At 37.1% G+C, this 20,796-nt stretch overlaps 1 protein-coding gene across 1 annotated transcript in view; it reads left to right on the top strand.

Moving 5' to 3' along the window:
- Positions 1 to 20,796, top strand: part of FAM120B (family with sequence similarity 120B) — a 69,911-nt gene that overhangs the window by 16,782 nt on the left and 32,333 nt on the right. Inside the window, exons 6-7 of the mRNA XM_050895027.1 lie at positions 2,252 to 2,424; positions 6,524 to 6,616. Coding sequence (XP_050750984.1) covers positions 2,252 to 2,424; positions 6,524 to 6,616 — 266 coding nt within the window. The remainder of the gene's footprint in view (positions 1 to 2,251; positions 2,425 to 6,523; positions 6,617 to 20,796) is intronic.

Here is a 20,796-nt window from a genome sequence, read left to right as displayed (position 1 = left end):
TCTTTCAGCAATGTTTTCTAATTGCTGTAAAGTATGTAGTGAGAATGTAGCTAGAGCAGAGAACAATTTTGGGGGTCTACTGTATATGAATCTTATGTCTTTTGTTGACTGTATGTGTGATGGGAGAGTCATTAAACTTGTATTTGTTTCTTTGTATTCAGTGTATTTGTTTCTTTGTTTTACTTATCTTTCATTTAAGGGTTACTATAATGGATTGCTCTTGGGTATTACATGGAATTTAATTACTTGTAGAAGAGATCCTTTCAGAAAAATAACGCTTTTGGTTGGTATGTTCCAAAAGGAGATAGTGTCAAGTTTTCTTTCCCAGAGTAAATAACTCATAATTTATCAGTACCTCTTTTTCCCAGGCACAAGTAGATGTTGTTTCTGAAAGTGTAAGACACTGTTTATGGAAGAGATGTCTTGAATTTTTTGTTGCGTTCTCTCAATATAGATCTGTGATCTTGATTATTGATGTAGTTCATGGTTTTACTCTGAAGAAAGAAGGATTTCTATTATTAGGTATACCCCTGGATGCAATTCATTTAAAAAAAAACTGTACAGATGGAAAGAGTACTTTCCTTTAACTGATTCTTGGCATATCTCTTCATATGCAGCTGATTGGGAACCTTCTGGAAAGCAGAAGCCGTCAAAACTATTTGAGTTTACCCATGTAAAAATTGTCTCACACATTAAAGTTGCTTAGCCTTGGTAGGAAAAGTTGGCTTTTTTTTTTTTTGTTTTATGCTTGTTATATTTGCTTTTCTTCCTGGAAGTTGGCCTCTGCTGGTTTTTTTTTTTTCCTTAAGGCAGCAATTACCAGTATCAAAACCACTAATCTGAGTCTTACTGTGCTGTCTGTACTGGCCCACTCGCTGCCAGTATTTGTGTTATCACTAACCTGCATTTCTAACTCCAATCAAGCAACTGGTATTTTTTCTTAATATATATATTTCCCTACAAAATAAGGTTAGAAACTTACAGATTGTATGATGGTAGTTCTTTACATGGTTAAAACTCTTGGCGGGAGAGTTAGTCTTAAAAATAGTAAAAGAAACATCCATCAGGGAGATGATGAAAGAAAATACTAAGTTCTCTTCTAGTTTCCCCTTCTCCAATGAATTAGTACCATTTGGTTAATGGGCTTTCTTGGCTAAATAAACATCATCTATGTAGATTTCAGCACCTTGTCACTTTAACCATTTATTATCACCCAGTGTTCCTAACTGGACTACAGCTGCTGCATGTCACACAAAAAAGGAAAAGGTGTTACCAAATGTAGCTTAATTAGTCCACATTTAAAATTCACACCTCGTTTTATTTAACTACAGAAGCAGCAGTACTTTATGGGAGGATCCTGGCTTTAATTGGAATTCTTAGGCATAACCAGTTAGCTGTTCTGTTATTTCATGTGCGTTAGTGTTTATTTTGATAATAGATTAAATGTAATTTAAATGGGGAGCAAATTTTACATTAATTCATGTGTCACAAGTTGGGAGATGGCAACATGGGGTAATTATTAAGGATTTAGAGACCAGGGTGAATGATACTATAGAAAGTCTGGAAAGATACCTTATACATAACTGATGACAGTTCTTTTGTGTGTGTTTGCAACAGCATTTCATACAGTAGCCTAGGGAGCGCAAAGTACCAGATAGCCTTGGGTTTTGTTCCCAAACTGGAACTTACTGCAGAGGGGTCATACCAGCACAGTGTTTTGTGGAGAATGTGTGTTTGCCAGCAAATAGCATAGGTGACCAGTTTGTTCATTAAAACAGGTGATTATAAGGGACGCAATGTGAGGATCCTTCAAGGACCCCTGATATGCTAGCTCTAGGAGAGAGAAGAAACAGATATGGCTCTTTTCTGCTGAATCGCTATTTTATGCTGAAGCTAACTGCATTTAATGCTGTGAATCCCTAAGGGAAAGAACACACTTGTAGGCAAACTTTGTTCTTGCAAAAGGTAAAAGCCTGCTGTCTCAAAGTTGTCTATATTGTTGTAACAATTGAATTCAGTCCACTCTGCTTAAACATGCCTGTATTCAATACAATTTGTTTAAATTACAGGCCTTAATTTTTTTTGTTAATTTTTTTTTTCAAATGCCAAGTTTTGTCAAATACATTTTATTTTCAACTCTGTGGTCCTTGCAAGTGCCAAGAGCAGATCAGTTGTTTCCTTTCAGATTGTAATGAGGTAGGCATGTTTTATCTTGTTGCTGCCGAGATAAAATAATGCATTTCTTTTGTAGGTGGAACACCTAATTTGAAAACACTGTGGTTTGCCAAAGGACCTGACGTGGAAAAGCAACGGTATAGTACATTTCTGGCATGCTTTCACCTTCAGAATGGGATGGAAGAGCTCCAAGCTCTAGAAGCACCTGTTGCAGCATTCTGCTGCTTGCTGGTCTATCTTATGATGCAGGTAACTGGGACAGTTGCTTTTTCTTCAGCTGTCAGCGCTGATGTGATTGACTAATAAACTGTTTCTTGCTAGCTTGTGCTGGATTTTTCTCTTAATCTTTACTGTAGGCATAGTTGATCAAATATAATAGTACTGCATTACAGTATTTTTAATTACTCTATTTAACATGCATCATCCTGTTCAAGAAACACTTGAGGTTTTTTAGCAGTTAATCATAACTCTCACATGCCCATGACAAAGCCCCTGGGCAGTTTAACAGAGAGAGTATAAACTGAGGGATTTCCCCCGCTTTTTGGGACCTGTTTGCAAATTAAAGCTTCTCTTTTTGTGTTTCCTTTGTGTTGTCAAAGGAAGACATTCCCTCAGGTGACTATGCAGGCTATGTGAACAGACAATATAAATATTTAGTCAGCTTTCACTACTTTTTCCACACCGTCTTGTCAATCTACTCAGTTTCAAGCCAGAATTGAGGATATGGCTCTCCTCATTAAATTCTGAGTAATAGAGGATCATTAGGTAGCAGTTCTGTTATAATTCCAAACATTTGGCAGCCTGCAGACTACCTTAATTGTAATAAAAAGGAACATAAGATTAAATACAATATTGCTTCATTATTTACATTTCTCTTAGGTATTTAATATATTGTCTGTACTTGCCACCTTTCAAATGCTGATCTCACAAGCAGATTTTCCTCTCTGAGGATGAGAAAATTATAATGCCTTTATCTAATCTGATAAGCTCTGTTGCACTTTTACTTATGCTGAACTGCATTTTGTCTTTTGTTTTGCTTTTTCAGAGTTCCCTTTCCTCAGTAACATATTTATACTAGTGTGTGATACATGAAAACAAGTTCTCCCTGGCTTTTCCTTTCTTTTTCCTTCATACATGTTTGCTCAAACTTATATGATACATTGAGGAAGTACGTATGGGAATTATACAAATGATCCATATAGCTCTTTTTTTTTTCTTTAATTTTTGTATAGCAGAATATAAATGGAAAGTTATTTGAAGATGAAACTCATAAACATCATTTTATGCCTTGCGGTTTCAATTCAGCAAGATACATATCATGTACTTAGCTTTTAACACACTTTAAGTGTTTTTCATATTTGGATATGAACTCACAGTTACATTTATTTATCTGTTCTCACTGTTTAATTATTTATTGTGCTATCCTGTACACCCTTTCACAGCATAATTAGTAAATTATTTGAGAAGGGTTTTTTTAGTGGGATTAAGAAGAGGAGTAATAGGACAGAACACTTACAGAAATGTGGATTTACTGAGCCTTGATCACAGCATATTAATAAAACGGAAAAAAAATGCTTGTTAGGGATATGGTTTTCCGAACTTATTATTCAATGGCTAATATTAAAAATAGAGATGAAAACAGTTTTGCAGCTCATGTTTTCAACAAGAATAATAGCAGAGAGATCATGCAAAGGGCTTAGTTTGATGGCAGGTTTTTCATGGCAGTGCCAGTTTCTCAACATCTGTCCTGTTTTCCTGATTCTCTTCTGCCCTCTGAGTTGCACTGATACAATCTACCCTGTGAACCAGACTAGGGAGCTGATTTGGATTAAAATGTTTTTCATTGCTGAGTTGTTTTAAACTTTGGTTAGTTCTCTGATATTGTCCATTTGTTTTCTTGGGGCGTTTACGAGGAAAACATGAGAGCAAGAGTGTCAGCAGCCATGCTTTGAGCTGGCCATACTGCTTCCATTTGTTTTATAGCTGAGAAAACAATGCTAGTCTAACTGTGGCCTAATTCGTGTCTTTACAATTTAGTCTTACATTTGTATTAGAGAGGGAAGGTGGATTGTTACACCAAAGGTGATTTAAGTTGAGCAATTGTAGGTTGTCTTGAAGCAGGCTAACATCATTTCCTTCAGCTCATATGAGGGAGAAATAAACTACTTTAAAATGTTATTACTTATCATTTAATCTAACCTAAAACTTAGGTTTTTGCAGGAACCAGCATACTGACCAACCCATCTGGCTTCCTCAAAATTTATGTGCAAGTATTTAATGAAAACCTCAGATGCATTTTTTTTTTTTAAGTGAGAAAAAATTTCCAATAAGCAAATCTTAACTATGTAAAGAAAGTGTCGATTTGAAGAGTAATCTTTTCAGTGAGAGTACTTTTCCAATATCCTCCAAATTAAGAACAAAAATAGTGAAAAAATTACAAAATAATAGGTCTGTCTTTAAAGTTGGGGAAAGGAGTGAATGAGTTCAAATATCAAACTGTGGAGCCTCCAAAGAAAGAGGAAGTTTCTCTTTCAAGCTCCTGCAGTTTTGGAAGAAATCTGACAATGGAAGTGTGATAACTCACCAAGTTCAGTTACTGAGTAAAATATTTCTCTGAAGAAGTGTTTTGATATTTGTAAGCATTTTGGCTGATCTGCTCTGTTAGGGGCATTTCCTTGCTGTTGTACTTGCAAGCAATCTTTGACTTACTTTTCTTAGGACAAAACTGTGCAAGTAAGAATTGTTTTGTAGACGAAAGTCACTTTTTCCGTTACTGCAATGTATAAAATGTGCAGATTTAGTAAACCTCTCTTGTTGCCACCTACACAAAGGTGACACCTGACTTGAAATGCAGGGTAAAATAGGGCCATTATCAGATCTTAGCACCAGGTGGAGTTATGAATACCAAGGAGCATTTTGAAAGCTTAAAACTTTTCTGATATCCCTCACATTCTTGTGCTTTATGCAAGTTTTAACAGCATCGTAGAGGGGAAAGTATTTTACAGCGGGACAAGCGGCAAGGCCTGATTTAAAAACAATAAAAAAATTCTCAATAGTGGTTCAATAATTTTTATCTTGGGGAGGAAAGAATGGGTTACTCCTCCTAAGCAAATAAATGAATGAAGTAATTATAGACGGCTTCTTAGTGGTTTTTTTTTCTTTTTCTATTGATTTACATCAATACTTTTTAGTTAATTTTTCTTTCCTTCATTTTTTCTGTCACTTTTTGATTTTTTAATAGCCTTAATAGAAACTCTTAATGGATTGAAATGGGATGTACACAACATTCCCCCAAAATCAAGCTGTTAAAAGAAAGGCAATGCAGAGTTTTAGGGACCCTTTTAACTGTCGTGTAAGCCCACAATGCACATTTCCACACTTCGCAAGAGAAACCTTCCCTCAAGTTCCAATTGATAAAGAATTGTAATGCTTTATGGATCTCACTTGGAGCCCTCTTTATAGCCTCAACATTCATAACAGTTATTTGGTCTTGGTGCACATGTATAATCTATAGTGCTCTTATAAGAGGAAGCAAGTGATCAGAACTTGACTGGTACTGTCAGGGAATCAGCGCAGCTGTTTTAGAGGCACTGGTGACCATGTGCCTCTATAGAATCTCAGAATACTTTTTCACAACAGTAAGCGCCCCTATTCTCCCTTTTTTGATAGAAGTATTAGAGTGAACTGTTACATGAATTTAGAATTTTTCTTCATGTTTTCCCACTTGAACATTTTAGGTTTCGTTTTCTTATGGTTTTAGAGTTCTTCCCACTTCAATATGTAGCCTAAAAAACTAAAAGAATCCAAATATGTTTTGTTAAATCCTGAAATTTAGCTTAAAATAGGTAATTGAAATATTTTAGTTTATTTTTAAAGTTTCCAACAGATAACCATGTAAGCATTTGACAGAAATCCTAATGGGCATCACATCTGTGGCTCATTGAGGTGGTTTTTATTCTGGGTCTTGATTATAAAGCAATTTATATATTTTTTTAAATCTATTTTTTTTACTATGCTTAGTGGTATGGAGATGAAGAAATTTCCTGTTATTAAGAAACTCCAGGGGAAGAGGAGAAGGGAATACATGAAGGGTGGGCATTTTGTTTGCTGTGTGGAAATCCATGTATATACACTATACACAGGTATTGGGGTACGCACTTCATTCAAGTTGTGACAGTAAGTATTTTGTTCCCTTTAAGTGTCTTTTCCTAGAGGATGCATTCATGGTGGTTGTAACTTCATGAGGTCATTGATTTAAGTTTGATGTGCTTGAGCAAGAAGAGTCAATTTTCAGAAAGTTCCTCTTCAGAGCCTTCAGATAATGTGTTTATTTTGTCATCTGTTTTAGGTCAGTAGCCTCTCTCTGGAGGACTTAAATGCATTTGTGGCACTCATTCTCTGCCTCAAAGGGAAGTCAGCTGCTCAACTGGCAGGTTTGCAGGTATGGACTGGAATAATTGAGTAACATAAAATGTTCATGAAAACTTTGGGATAAATATTTTTTGGGAAAATTCTTCTACATTAAGTTTTTTCGGATATGGGAGCTGAGGGTTGTGGTAAATATGTAGGCTTTTAATGTGCTACAGTTCATGTGAATACTTACATTTGTTAATCGTGGGAAAAAAAAATAAATAAATAAATAGAAAGGACATTTTCTAGTGGTTGCAGTCCAAGGGTGAGCGAATTAGTCTCAAATTGCTTCCTGACTTGGCTTCCAGACTTCCAGCTGATGGAAGATTTGTAATGGTGAATCCTGTCTTGCAACATTGCTTCATTCTTTTTTCCTGAGGAGGATAGTGTTTTGGGACATAAGTTGTATGAAGATCACTACGTTAAATAAAGTTTAGTATTACTGCTTGTGGGATAACATAAACATAACATAAACCTAACCAGAAAAAATGTCTTTACCTAATGTGGCCCACTGTAGTGAAGACCTTTTGGATCACACTGTTCTGTAATGATTCAGGAGTTCTTTTTAAATTTTTTATATACTCTGTGCAACTCTGGTTTTTTGCTTTCCTATCTTCTTGAATCCACATGTGGAAAAGCAGGTTCCTAGATAGTTATTGCAGTAGAACTATCTGAATAGTTGTTCTTGCATATCTAATTATACGAGAGTATTTTCAATCTCATAGCTTGAGATTGTATTCAAAGTATTAGCAGTGTACAGTACAGGTGGCACATGTCAATGGCTATTTGAGTTGTGGGTTTACGGAAAAAGTAAGGAGGAAAGGGTTAGAAATGGTTGGAACCTTAACGTATCTTCACTCTGAAAATCTTGCTTATATTTCCGATAAATTCTCTGTTACTTTGAACAGTCCATGTTAGAGTTTTAAAAGTACTTTTTGCTGATAGCAAGGTAAACCAACCACTCCTGTTACTATCCATTTGTTTCTAGTGCACAGGGACCAAAATAAGAAAACCGGTGTGATTCCAGTTTCATTATTTGATTCATTATAACAGATAAAGTCCAGCCTCCTATCAGTTTTTTTCTGAATTAATCACAAATTTGTTCTGCAGCTGATCAAGTGTTAGATCTGTGTAACAATAAGGAAGCAATGAGATGAAGGCAATATGGAAAACAGCAAAAATATAGGATTTATTTCTGTTGAAGACATTATTGCACAGCGTTGCACTTAACATTGAGAGTATCATTATTTTATCAAGTCTGTTGTGGCAGTCATTCAGTAAAAGCATAGAGGAAGCTAAGCATAAGCAAGAAGTGTTGAAACAATTTGTTTATAGGTGCACTTACAGGTACTATTATGTAAGTTTCTAAAGTGCTTGGAAGTTTATTCTGTTTAAATTAGATGTCTTTGTGTGATTCATTTGTGTTGTGGTTCTATGAAATTATAAATTTGAGTGTTGCATCCAAACACGTAATATTAATCTATGTATACTACTTATCAGCAGTCATTATACTAATTCAAAGTTGTTCACAAAATTTTGTAACTTTCCCACAAAGCTTATGGCAGATCAGGTATTGTCTGCTCTTCCATTGCTGACATAGAAGTACATGAAACATGAAGCTGGTCTTACACTGCATCATGTATCATGCTATGAAGTGGACAGTATGTTGTTGGAATCGACTTATGCGTGCTATTGGCGGGTACTTTCCAAAGTTACATCACTCTGCTGCTTATGTAAGCACTTAATGCACTGACAGATAATGCCTTCTGCTGTGCTAAAAACCAACAAAAGATTCATATAATGCAGTTGAAATTTTTGTATCAGGCTACTCTGTAGAGCACTTCCTTGTCTTATTCTATTGAAAGTCATGGTAGTGCCTTTGGTAGTAGTTTGAGCCAGAATAAAACCCTCTGAAGAGAATAGTGAGGAAAGATTTTGGCCTCTTTCCCTTCTGAGGTTGTGAATAGGTGAATAACAGTTTCAAAACTTTCCCCCGTTGCCTTCAAATTAACCTCCCTTCCTGTGTTTTGATGACCTGGATCTCCGAGTGGAAGATAGTTGCTGTTTCTCAGTTTGTTGTGTATCTCTGACTTGTCAAGCTATATTAAGAGAAGATGTTATGTTGTATTAATTGCCATAAAAATACTTTTTTTTCTTCATATATAAGCCACCTGTAATTTTGTGGTAACAGCAGGATCAATTTGAAGATTCATATGAGGTTAATCTCACTTCACAGGAAGAGTAAAAAATGGTCTGTTTCTCGTTTCTGTGCTTCTGAAATGTGATGTGTAGATGAAGTTGTTAATGTCCCGTGAATTTTCTCTTGGGAGGGCAGGAGACTAAACTAATAGAATATCTTGTTAGAATATCTTACTACATTCTAAAAATAATGATCAATAAAGCAAGCTTTCTGAGCATTGTAATTCAAGCATGTCATTTTCAAAATTCCATTTCAGAATAGCTTAAACTGTTTTTACTCATTACTATGTTTATTTAGTAGTTTTACAAAATTGAGTTATGCTGTTATTTTAATAGTTAGTAAATAGGGTATCAATAGGTATTTAACAGCTTAATTTTTTAGGTATTTGTGTTTAAAATGGAAGGATTCAAGTGCAATGAATTACACTAGTACACAGCTAATTAATATATGGGTTTTATAGTAGGAAAACAGAGGAATAGAGTTTAATCTGTTTACTATACAGTTTCTTCTCCACTGAGAAGTTGAACGTGATCCCTAGAAACAACTTAATAACAGAGCTTTCAAGGAAGTTATGGTAAACTTAGTCAGCATCTGCAAAATTTTATGAAAATGTTTGCTCATTTGCAATTTCGGACTTAACACTATTATTATTTTAAATGTAGAAAAAATGTTTACTCCTTGTAAACAGTTCTGTGAAGAACACTGATTTGATTTTAAAAAATTGCTCTGTTTCTGTAAAGGAGTCTATTAGCATGTTTTAACAGAACAAAAATTAACTTCCACTGTGAAGTATGAGAGAAAATGTAAATAGAGCCTGTTCTGATAGGATGAAGAGAACTTTTCAGCCTTCACTTTCAAATCTGCTTTCTGATATGCTATCTGTATTTCATAGTTAATGAGATCCATAAACCCACAAATTTATGAAACAGAAATGTCCATGGTTTGAATAAAGGGGGTTAAAGCCATAAAAAATATAGTTTATCTCATGCTGAAAGAAAGTGGGCTGTGGACATACAACTGAAATGCACATTAAATGTTACTTTCTGAGAATAACATGATGTTTATACATGAAGATTTGATTATGTTTCAAGATCGATGGTTTCAAAACACCAAAATGTGCACACGCTAGAGAAGAGATTTTATACATTCTTTTTCTCATAAGTTTTTTTTCTAGTTTCCTTGTGCCCCCCTTATATGGTAGATGAACATTCTGCTTTGCCCAAGCCTCCTATAGAGCTTATACATAAGGTCAGAATTAAATTTTGGACCCCAGGTTGCCTATTTCCTTTCTTTCTATTTTAATCTGGTGTGCAGTTTTGGCAAAAAGCCCAGAGAGCCATCAGTCTAACTTTGAGGCCATTGTAGAGAAAAAGAGGCACCAGCAGTCATGCTTGCAGTCTTGTTTCTTATATTGTGCTGGCCCTGGTTGTTTACAAGTGCAATTATAGATCATCTTTCACCTGTAATGCATGTAAAATACTGCCCAAACAGGAGAGGCCATAATGACTTATAAACACAAATACATTTTTTTCTACGATTTCTCTAAATATGTGAATATATGAAAAATTTGTATTGGAGGTGTAAAGTTGTGAATCACATCTTTTCTGAAAGTTGTGGCCAAAGATGAGACGGGAAAGTTTGGTTAAAAAGGAAATACACCTGGAAATTGGTAGATGAAATCTGGGTCCTGTTAAATGCTTTTAAAAGTGAAATGTATGTCAGAAAATACGAACTCAAAGTTAGTAGCAGATGCATGGGTGGACATAAACATCACTGCTGGAATTTATGGCATTTGCAAGCTCTTTATAGCTGTCCTGGTTTTGGCTGGGATAGAGTTAATTTTCTTCCTAGTAGCTGGTATAGTGCTGTGTTTTGGATTTAGGATGAGAATAATATTGATAACACAGTGATGTTTTAATTGTTGCTGAGCAGTGCTTACACTAAGCCTAGGACTTTTCAGCTTCTCATACTGCCCTGCCAGCGAGGAGACTGGGGGTGCACAAGAGGCTGGGAGGGGACACAGCCAGGACAGCTGACCCAGACTGGCCAAAGGGATGTTCCATACCATATGATGTCATGCTGAACAATAAAACTGGGGGGAGTTGGCCGGGGGGTGGTGGCCTGCTGCTCGGGGACTGGCTGGGCATCGGTCAGCAGGTGGTGAGCAATTGCATTGTGCATCACTTGTTTTGTATATTCTTTTATCATTATTATTTTTTTCCCCTTCCTTTTCTGTCCTATTAAACTGTCTTTATCTCAACCCACGAGTTTTACCTTTTTTCCCAATTCTCTGCCCCTCCCACTGGGGGGGAGTGAGTGAACGGCTGTGTGGTGTTTTGCTGCCTGCTGGGTTAAACTGTAAATAACTTTGCCATAAAATATCCAGTTATGCCAGAATATCTGCTTTGGAGTAATAACGTCTTTTGTTCCACTTGTAAAAGGAACAGTTTGGCTGTGTATGAGGTATAAGAAAGTCAAGCGCTGAAGTGTATTCCTTCACTTTTTCAAATGCTTTCAGTTATTTAAAAAGTATTACTGATACAAAGTGAGCACAGTCATTTTAGATCTTGAATTATAAGCTCCAGAGAGTCTTTGCAATTTGATTGCAAATGAACTTTCACAAAATACATATTAAGTATTCCTTAATTAGCTTTTGGAATAATAAAAAAAAATACTCAGGAAACTAGTTAACTAGTTTGACAGGCAGAAATAGCTTTAGCAAGAATTGTAGTTGCATGGAACCTTCGAATATTTTCCGTTGTACAATGTCATGGAAGCAAAATTAGCTTGGTAATAGTATTATACCAATATTTCACAAGATACTTTTCTCTGAATATTTTCCTGAGGGATACTTAGCCACATTCATGAAAAAAAGCAGTATGTTTTAGAGCAGTGTGTAGGTATCTTGGTTAGGGTCCCTCAAATTTCAGAAAGATGTTGCTAAATCTATTCTGTATTTTTAAACTCAGTATTCTTTCTCCCTTGCCATGCGGACAGAAAAGCATAAATAATACCCAGATTCTGAACGTTCCAGAATTTCAATCTTCTGACCTATTTGGCAAGCCAAGCTACGTTTGTCAACACCATTAGATGTGATACTTTTCAGACAGACTCCAAACAGCCTTTGTGAGCTATCTATATTTTTCAAAATGTAATTGTTTAAAAAAAAATCCTTTCTCCCCCAGGGAGTGTATGTTTATTGTGTCTGTGTGACTGTTTCCTAATAAATATTTGCTTGAAATCTAATTGGATTGCGTAAAACATAAAATACAAGTAAGAATATTGTAAAGATCTCACAGAGAAATCTCTCTTACATACTTAGGACTTGCTTCTGTGATGTACGTTAGTATTAACTAAAGTGGAATTTGAGTGCATTCCCAAATGCTTTACTGAATCAGGGTTTATACTCCCACAAAATTTGCATCTGTCAAAAGTATTTTTAAAATGATAGGTGAGATTGTAACTGGCAGGGGGTGGGGAATGGGGGGATTGAGGTGGTTTACTGATCTTGGCATTGCTTCCCAGCCCATTCTCTCATCTGCAGTCTTTAGGTTTTCTCAATGTTCTGGGCTAATCTGGAACAAAAGCGCAGCAGTATGGGATGTGATTTCAAGCTGAAATTGGTTCAGTCCCTGTTCAACCTCAGAAATACAACTTTCTTCTCATGTCCTCAAGATAGTCTTAAATGAACTAGTCCAAATAGAAACAGTTCAAGTCTTCATGTAGTTAGTTTTGGTTTTAAACATTAAAAAAAAAAAATTACATGATTAATCAAGAGAAGGTTGCATTAAATGAGCCTGCTTATATTAAATCAGACGTCTGTACTCTGTTTTTCTCTTAATAACTGTGTTTTGGCCTCTCGGGCCTGCATGCCTAGTTCAGTGTGCTGCCTTTGTACTGCAGAACCTATTTATTTTCTCTAATGACTTTGAAGTGGTGGGTATGGCTTCCCCATTCTGTTACTGAGAGTGAAGTATTGCACTTGCATGGATCAAGCATTAGTGCAAATACAATTATACCTCAGGAGCTGAAGTTACTCACTGCTTTCAGCATTTTTTGAAACTCCCATCTCTAAATCTGTTGCTATTTTCATAAGCATCTTTTGAAGTCCTGAAAAAATTGAAGTTTTCTTGGTCCTGTTGCATGGACAACTGGCTCACCTTTCTCTTTTGCTGTTGGTTCATAAACATATAAAAAAAAAATTTTCTTAGGCTAACATAGTCAACTTCCAGACAAGATTGCTGTTCTGCCTCGTTCTCCCCCATTTTCTTCTTTACCAAATTTGGTATATTTATTAGTAGTATTAGAGTCTATTTCCCTGAACATTTTTTACATTTGACATAAGCTGTAGTATCAGAATTCACATAACTGTGAATTCTGTTATGTGTCACTGGCACAAATACAAACCCCAGCATGACTAGATCAGCTCTTCTACCTTCTGAGAAAAATGCATTCATTTAGTTGGATTCAGTTTGCTTATGGAGAAAATCTTGAGCAAGATTTTGAGCAAGGGCCTTAAAAGAGAGGATTTGTATTCCTTTGTGGAAGACGATCTTGCTTTTTTCTCCATAATTGTGTAAGTTTGCTCTGCTTTTCTGTGAGTTTTCCCCTTTACTGCCCTGTAGCTCATTATTACCAAGGTTTCAACAGCAAGGAAATAGCAGCAATGTTTCAGTTATAAATTGCTTTTAGACTTTATATAGCATAAAGAATTTTTCAGGATGTTCTGGAATTTCAGATAACAAAATTACTATTAATTTTTAATCCATGCCTAATAATATTGCAGAAAGTGAAACGTAGTTATTGGTAGTGAGGGTAATAAAGCCCTCCCAAAATATTAAGCAAACTGATAGCTTTGGAAAAGTTGGAGATAACTTATTACAGAGAGGGAAAATAATGATTTCTGTTATCAATTGACATTTTCCTGCCAAGTTTGTGTTGGTCAAAGTGTACGTTTACTCATGAGATAAATAGTTTTCACTTCCTTGCATATTGTATGTTAGAAGGAACAAGCAGTACATGAGGGTTGGAGGTGGTGTTTGCATGGCATAGGTGGGGTTGCTCTCCATTGCCTTTAAGGGCTGACTTGTGTCCCCACAGGGCAGGTGACGTGCAGGGGCTGGAGCCAGGGAGGGAAGGAAGCGTGCCATCAGGAAGCGGTGGCACCTGCCTGTCATCTGCTTAGGGCTGCCTGCACCGACCTACATGCCCCTGTCACGCCTGAGCAGGGATGCAAGCTGCACATCTGTCTAGGCTTTCCCTGTAGAGGCAGATGGCTATGTGTAACTTCAGAGAAGCAAAAAAGTTTTCTGAAATGACCTAATGAGCCATTTATAGGTGGTTGGAGAAAGAAGATAAAACAGCCTTTAGACATATGGTTACAGTGCTTTGTAGGATGTACTGGAATTTTTCAAATTACTGTAGTAGAAATGTTCATCTTGAAGATATCAGAAACAGCCAGGCTAACCAAGAACTGATTTGTTGCCTTTCTTTTCAAGTGTATTCTTGATTGACGTTATCATTGTCCAGGGGTTAAAAGTCAAGACGGTGTCCAATTCCTATCTGTTGCTTCCTCTATGACTTTGGTCAAATTGTTCAGTTCTTTCTCGTATTTTAGTTCTTACTTGTAACACTCATGCACCAGTAGTCTCAATAACAGAAGTTCTTTAGCCAAAAGTGCTGTATAAATGTGAATTTTTAATGTATTCTTAACATTAATATTGATGTCGCATGTATATTCTCCTCCCCTTCACCTTTATTGTGGGATTACTTCATTTGATGTTCACTGAACAATAGCTGAGACAAGGTTAAAGGAGCTTTTTATAAAGAAATGGAGCTGTGTTAAGAGAAAAGTGATACATGTACATTACAACATCCCTTACCAGCGTTATGTCTTAGCACCTCAAGACATCATCGCTCATTAGGACAATTCTATCCCAGTGTTACAAGTGAGGAAACAACACACACGGACAATAAACACCGGATGTGTAGAGGTGGTTGTGTGTTACCTCCAAACAAAATCAGTGATTTATGGGGAGATTTGGTTAATTGTTTAAGAATCTAATCAATGTGTCTAGTGTCGCACCAGCACTAGTAGGAAGCATATGCACATTAACTAAAAAGGTATATTACATCCAGCTAGGCTGCTGTATATTCCCTGATAGGTTTAAAAGAAGAGACATTCAGTTCCTTGCCAAATATGAAACTGTGTATGTTATTGGTTTTAGCAAGGGCAGTTAATGAATACCTAAATACCGTTTCCTATTTAGCAATAGTTTTCTGTTTGTTTTCTGCGTATAGGATACAGAAATACATCTTGGCAGAAAATATTTCTATGCTAGGACTGAGGTTCCATAAGTTCCTACTAAAGTCAATGAGAGCTTTACTACTGAATTTAATAAAAACAGAGCTATGCCAATACACTTTTGAAAAACCATTCCTCAGTCTGCTCATGTTATTTACCTTTTAGCAAAATTATACAATTGTATGTTGTGTTTGTACACTGAGGCTTCAATACAACAGAGGCCTACTTCAGTCTAGCAACAATGGCAAGTAATGTCTTTCGATTCTAGGAGGCTGCAAGCGTAGTGATTCTGCAGGAAGTTTATTTTGGCACAGCACCTTGTGCCAAAAAAAATAGGTACCTTTTGTTTTAAAATGGTTGTGATCAGTTCCTGAGGCTGGAATGTCGGTGAATGCTTATTTCATCAGCAAAGCGCCTGCAGAGTCCAGTGCTGGCTGAAGTGCTGAGATCCCAAAGTTTGGCTTATTACAGAGCATACATTTTCTTTTAAACAGCATTCTTCTCCATGTTAAGTACACCTTTAAAAATGGCCAAGTTACTCTCACATAAACTGTTGCTCTACTTATATTCAGGTTGCTCTGACATAGTGCTGATACAAGTAAGTGTAGAATATTGCATGTAAGTAATGTTATTTTCTTTAAAACCTTTATTTGTAGTCAGTTCTTGAATAGCTCAGAAGACCATCTTTATGCAACAGCTGTGTGCACCAAACAAGGATTCTTTAATTTCACTGTATGTGTTCATCTAAACTACAGCATGGGGTTGATGTTCTTGGGCCAAAAGGTAGCAACTTTCAAGCCGTGTATGGCAGTTTTCCATTCCAAAAGAAATAGGTGTTCTGGAACTGGATACTCTATTGCAGCTTAATTACAAATCAGTTCCTAGTATCTTGAACATACCTGATCACAGGTTGCAGGTTGGCAGTTCCTTTTATAGGTCATCTGAGATACTGCTGCGTTAATTCATGGTTCGATTTGTCTTGGACCTCGGGATTGTCATGAAATAGAAGCAGACCAGTTCTTTTTCTTCCTCAGCCTGTGGACTTAACACCTGGAAAATTCCTTAGCCAGAACTGTTTACCCTGGACCATATCACTTCAAAAGGTGAACAGTAGTATCAACAATCTTATTGTGCAGCTGCTTTGCAATACAAAGAAACCCTAGGAGAAAAAAAAAACAACAACAAAACCTATACTGCACTGGCAAACAGTATTTGTTCTCCTGGAATTCTGTATACTAACCATCTTGGTTCAATGACAATTTTATTTGAAGAGCTTATATACCAGACATGACATTAGTAACAGTTCTCATAATGTTTCTGGAAGCTGCAGAGCTTCAGACATACTAAATTTTGCCTCATCTAATTCTGCTGAAGTTCACTGGTCTTTCTGTTGGTTTCAGTGGGAAATAGATCAGGCCCTTAAAAAGTATATACTCAAAACAGCTTAAGAGAGGGAATGATCATACATTAGGACAATTAAATAGATCTTGAACATCTACTCTGACTCTGGGGAGAAAAAAAACAAAACTAGTTTTTAAGCTTGGCTAATTAAGCCTTGGACAGTTTTAGCAGTGAACTGCCAGCTATCAAAATTTCTTTGTAGTCACAATGATGTCTTAATCCACGGCAATGGTTTCACAGTAGACTGCAAAAAATGTCCACAAGATAGGCCACCAGACAGCAGCACACTGAGCAGTTGCGTGCCTAACGAGCTATCATTGGCCAATATAGTCTGCGGCTGTGAAAGGACACACTGCATTAGCAAAGGTAGCCAAGCACACTCTGCTGAGTAGTTGTGTTGGGCGCAGAATTTTTACTCCTAAAACTTTGTTCCATGGACCAGTCCTATGATTAAACAAAGGGAAAGGGCTGGGGTAAGGTGTGGATAAGGATTTTAGATCAGGAGTTTTGTCAAGATGCAGGTAGTGGCAATTGAAGCCCCTCATTTTAAAGACTCTGATAAAGGAGCTAGTCAGTGTAGAGTAGAATACAGAAATACATAGTGAATGTCAGAAAGTAAGGGGGTGGAAGAAGTTTTTCTTTGAAGGCTTACAATGGAAAGTTACTGGAACTAAGAGAGGGAAGTGACCTTTTGTACATTTTTTAATTTCTCTGTGTCGCCTAATAAATTTTGAATATGTTGGCTAATTTCAGCCGCGTTTGACAGAGATGTAGGAGTCTCTGAGAGAAATAAGTTACTGCCGATTGTTTTAAATAGACAGCTGGGGAGAAGGGGAAGGCACTCTAAATTGCCCAACAGGAGGAAGCTTTAATGTGACATCACATTATTAGGGCATCCATGAGAGAGGGAGACATTGCTACAGGCATGGGAAAGAATTTCAAATAATTACTGAACCATTTCAGATGCCAGTGACATAGCACATACAGGAGCCCATCAGTTCCTGATGCAGATGTACCAGGAGTCTGTCAGCAGTTTGTCCCCCATCAGGGACAAACTTTATTAGTTGCAAAGCAGATGGAGCTACCAATACTTCCCCTTCTCATAATTCCACAACATTTAAATAATGTATGAAGAAAAAAAAAAAGGACAGAAAATGTGATCATGAGAGCTTTCAGAGTCCCAAACAAATACAATATATTTTGCTACCAAATAAATCCAATATTATCTGTATGAGGGAAAGGTGAGGAGGTTCAAAGATAAGTATGTCACCAAAAACATGAGCATGTATTTAAGACAGTAAAAATTAAAATCCTAATGAATCCATTCACTTTTATAGAAAGGATGTGGCTGCTGGCTGGGCTACAGTCAGATGGTTTGCCTGATGACTATAACTCAAAATTTATGTGACTGTTCTGTAAATACACATGTATTATGGACTGTCATTAGCCCAGTAATCATTTAGATCAGAGTTGAGCAGTTGTAGCTAAAATAAGAAAAGTAATGTTATTTTAATCTTTTTTGCAGGTGCTAGTGTGCTGTCCATTACATAACTGTGTACAAATAAGCTGAAGGGGCTAAACTTTTTAAGTGGTGATATTCATCATCACAGAAACGTCATTTATGCTGGGTTTTGTTGTCGGTATCATTGAATCATAGAATGGTTTGAGTTGGAAGGGACCTTAAAGATCATCTAGTTCCAACCCCCCTGCCGTGGGCAGGGACACCTTCCACTAGACCAGGTTGCTCAAAGCCCCATCCAACCTGGCCTTGAACACTTCCAGTGAGGAGGCATCCATAACTTCTCTGGGCAACCTGTTCCAGTGTCTCACCACCCTCACAGTAAATAATTTCTTCCTAATATCTAGTCTAAATCTACCCTCTTTCAGTTTAAGACTGTTACCCCTTGTCCTATCACTACACTCCCTGATAACGAGTCCCTCCCCATCTTTCCTGTAGGCCCCCTTTAAGTACTGGAAGGCCGCTGTTCTCTTCTCCAGGCTAAACAACCTCAACTCTCTCAGCCTGTCCTCACAGGGGAGGTGCTCCAGCCCCCTGATCATCTTCGTGGCCCTCCTCTGGACCCGCTCGAGCAGGTCCATGTCTTTCTTACACTGGGGGCCCAGAGGTGAACACAGTACTCCAGGTGGGGTCTCAGGAGAGCAGAGTAGAGGGGGAGAATCACCTCCCTCGACCTGCTGTCAGCACTTTGACGCAGCCCAGGATGCGACTGGCTTTCTGGGCTGCGGGCACACATTGCTGGCTCATATTCAGTTTTTCATCCACTAATACCCCTAAGTCCTTCTCCGCAGGGCTGCTCTCAATCCACTCATCGCCCAGCCTGTATTTGTGCTTGGGATTGCCCCAACCCATGTGCAGGACCTTGCAGGACCATATGATTAAGAACTCTGATAAAGGCCAGTATTTTTGAAAATTAAACAAGACATGAGAAGCAATTTTTTTACTGGAAGGAGATTTTTATCTGGTTGCGGATTGGTTAGCAGTAGTACTTCTGTGTTATTATTTTGTAGGGTGCTTAAAGGTAAAAGCAATTTTGAAGCTTTTTTTAGGTTGACTTCATTGGAGTTTTTGGCTTAATGTAAATAACAGTGTTGTTCCACAGAGAGGTATCATTTTACATCAAACTCCTGATAAAACCCGGTAAATAAACTTTCCTCAACATATAAACACTAAACAGCTGAGTTGTTTACTGCTAAATATTTACTGCGAAGCCTTAGAAGTGTTTAAAAACTGGTTTTTCTAGTTTCTGTTGCAGCAGATGCCCTCATAGGATCTCTTTTCAATCCCCATTTTCCTTTGCACATACCTTGTTTAAGCAGGAAGAGCTTAATTTAAGCCATAATCTTTTATCAGAATAAACCTTAGTCGTGTTTTCAAAATACTGGTGCTCCTCTCCCCCCTCAGTTTGACAGGTCGAGGAAGCAGGTGATGTACTACACTCCCAGCAGCCTATTGCTTAAAGCTGACTGATGCCAAGTAAACCTACTGTTTCACCAGCCCATCTCTGTAGGATAACACTCCTTAAATTTATCACCATTGCACCAGTTTAGGTTATCTTTGCTCAAGAACAGAGCATATAGTTCCAGTGCGCAGGGGTTTTAGCATCTTTTGACAACTCACCATGGGAATTTATACTAATGGCTGAAGACAGGAAGATCTGGAATTCAAGAAAGCACTCTGTCTCTTGGTTGAAAGAATTTGTTTAGTGATACTTTCCATTGCAGAGTGTTTAACTTTGGTGAAGTTGTCATCAGTTGACAGTTTGTCTCTTTATATTTGGAACACAGAGTGCCTTACATCTCCCAGGCAAAGCTAAGCCTTACTGTTTTAATGACAAGTTCCTGAGATAGGATCTACCTGCTTCCTTTATTGCTCAAGCATAAATTGCCTATGGTTAAATATCTGATCATTTAAGATACAGGTGGGTTTGGGGGAGGTAGTGTAAGAAGTAGTATACTGATAACGTACAGACTGAGTTCTAAATGGATCTAAAAAGAACTGGTTAAACTAGGAAAGTACTCAGATTTTGATCGCCATCACTTGAATTCCAGCAGTTTATTGCTTGGGTAAAATTTCATTGATTTTTAATTATTGTTCTTCAGTTGATTAATTTGAACTAGAAATTAGCAAATACTAACCTGTCCTTGAGTGTTGTGTTTTCCTTTTCGTAACAGAAACAGGTATGTCCTTTTGAGGGTGGGTGGGGAGGGGGGGAAAATGCCTTATGTAATTTTTAAGTTATTTCTTTTTAAATTTATATTTCAAAATGTTAGCCATAGTCATATCTTCTGTATTCAGCTCAACCACAGGAAGAAGGCAACAGATCAGGAAAAAAATTAAATGCATAAGAACAACTTTAACCTAAGTAACAATTAGTAATAGAAATTTTTTTCATTGAAAAAGTGTGTCCCCAGAATGTTGTTGAAAATCCTACTAAAGGAACCAGTTGTTAAATGAAATGTAGTATTTAGTGCATTGAGATACAGATGACATGTAAAGTAGCACAAGTAAAGAACTGTAAAATTATTATCATATCTTTACCTTTCTCCTTGGTTTCTAGAAATGAAGATAGTGAGGTGGCTTTGCCGGTGGGGACGGTTCTGGCCTTCATTTGTGTCTGCTGACATCTGGTGTGTTCAGATACTTGCCCTCACATTTCAAGTGCAGTAGAACCTATTAATCCTTTTAACAGAATTTGAACTCCCTAAACTCCATAGAGTAGAGTGGTGAAGGAGTTGTGGGTTTTTTAGTATGTTCCTGAAAATAGGTTGTGCAGCTTTCAAAGTG

The sequence above is a fragment of the Gymnogyps californianus genome, chromosome 3 (assembly GCF_018139145.2).
Source record: "Gymnogyps californianus isolate 813 chromosome 3, ASM1813914v2, whole genome shotgun sequence".
Classification (NCBI taxonomy): domain Eukaryota; kingdom Metazoa; phylum Chordata; class Aves; order Accipitriformes; family Cathartidae; genus Gymnogyps; species Gymnogyps californianus.
The sequence above is the reverse complement of the archived record's forward strand: the minus strand, read 5'-3'. Positions and strand labels throughout refer to the sequence as shown.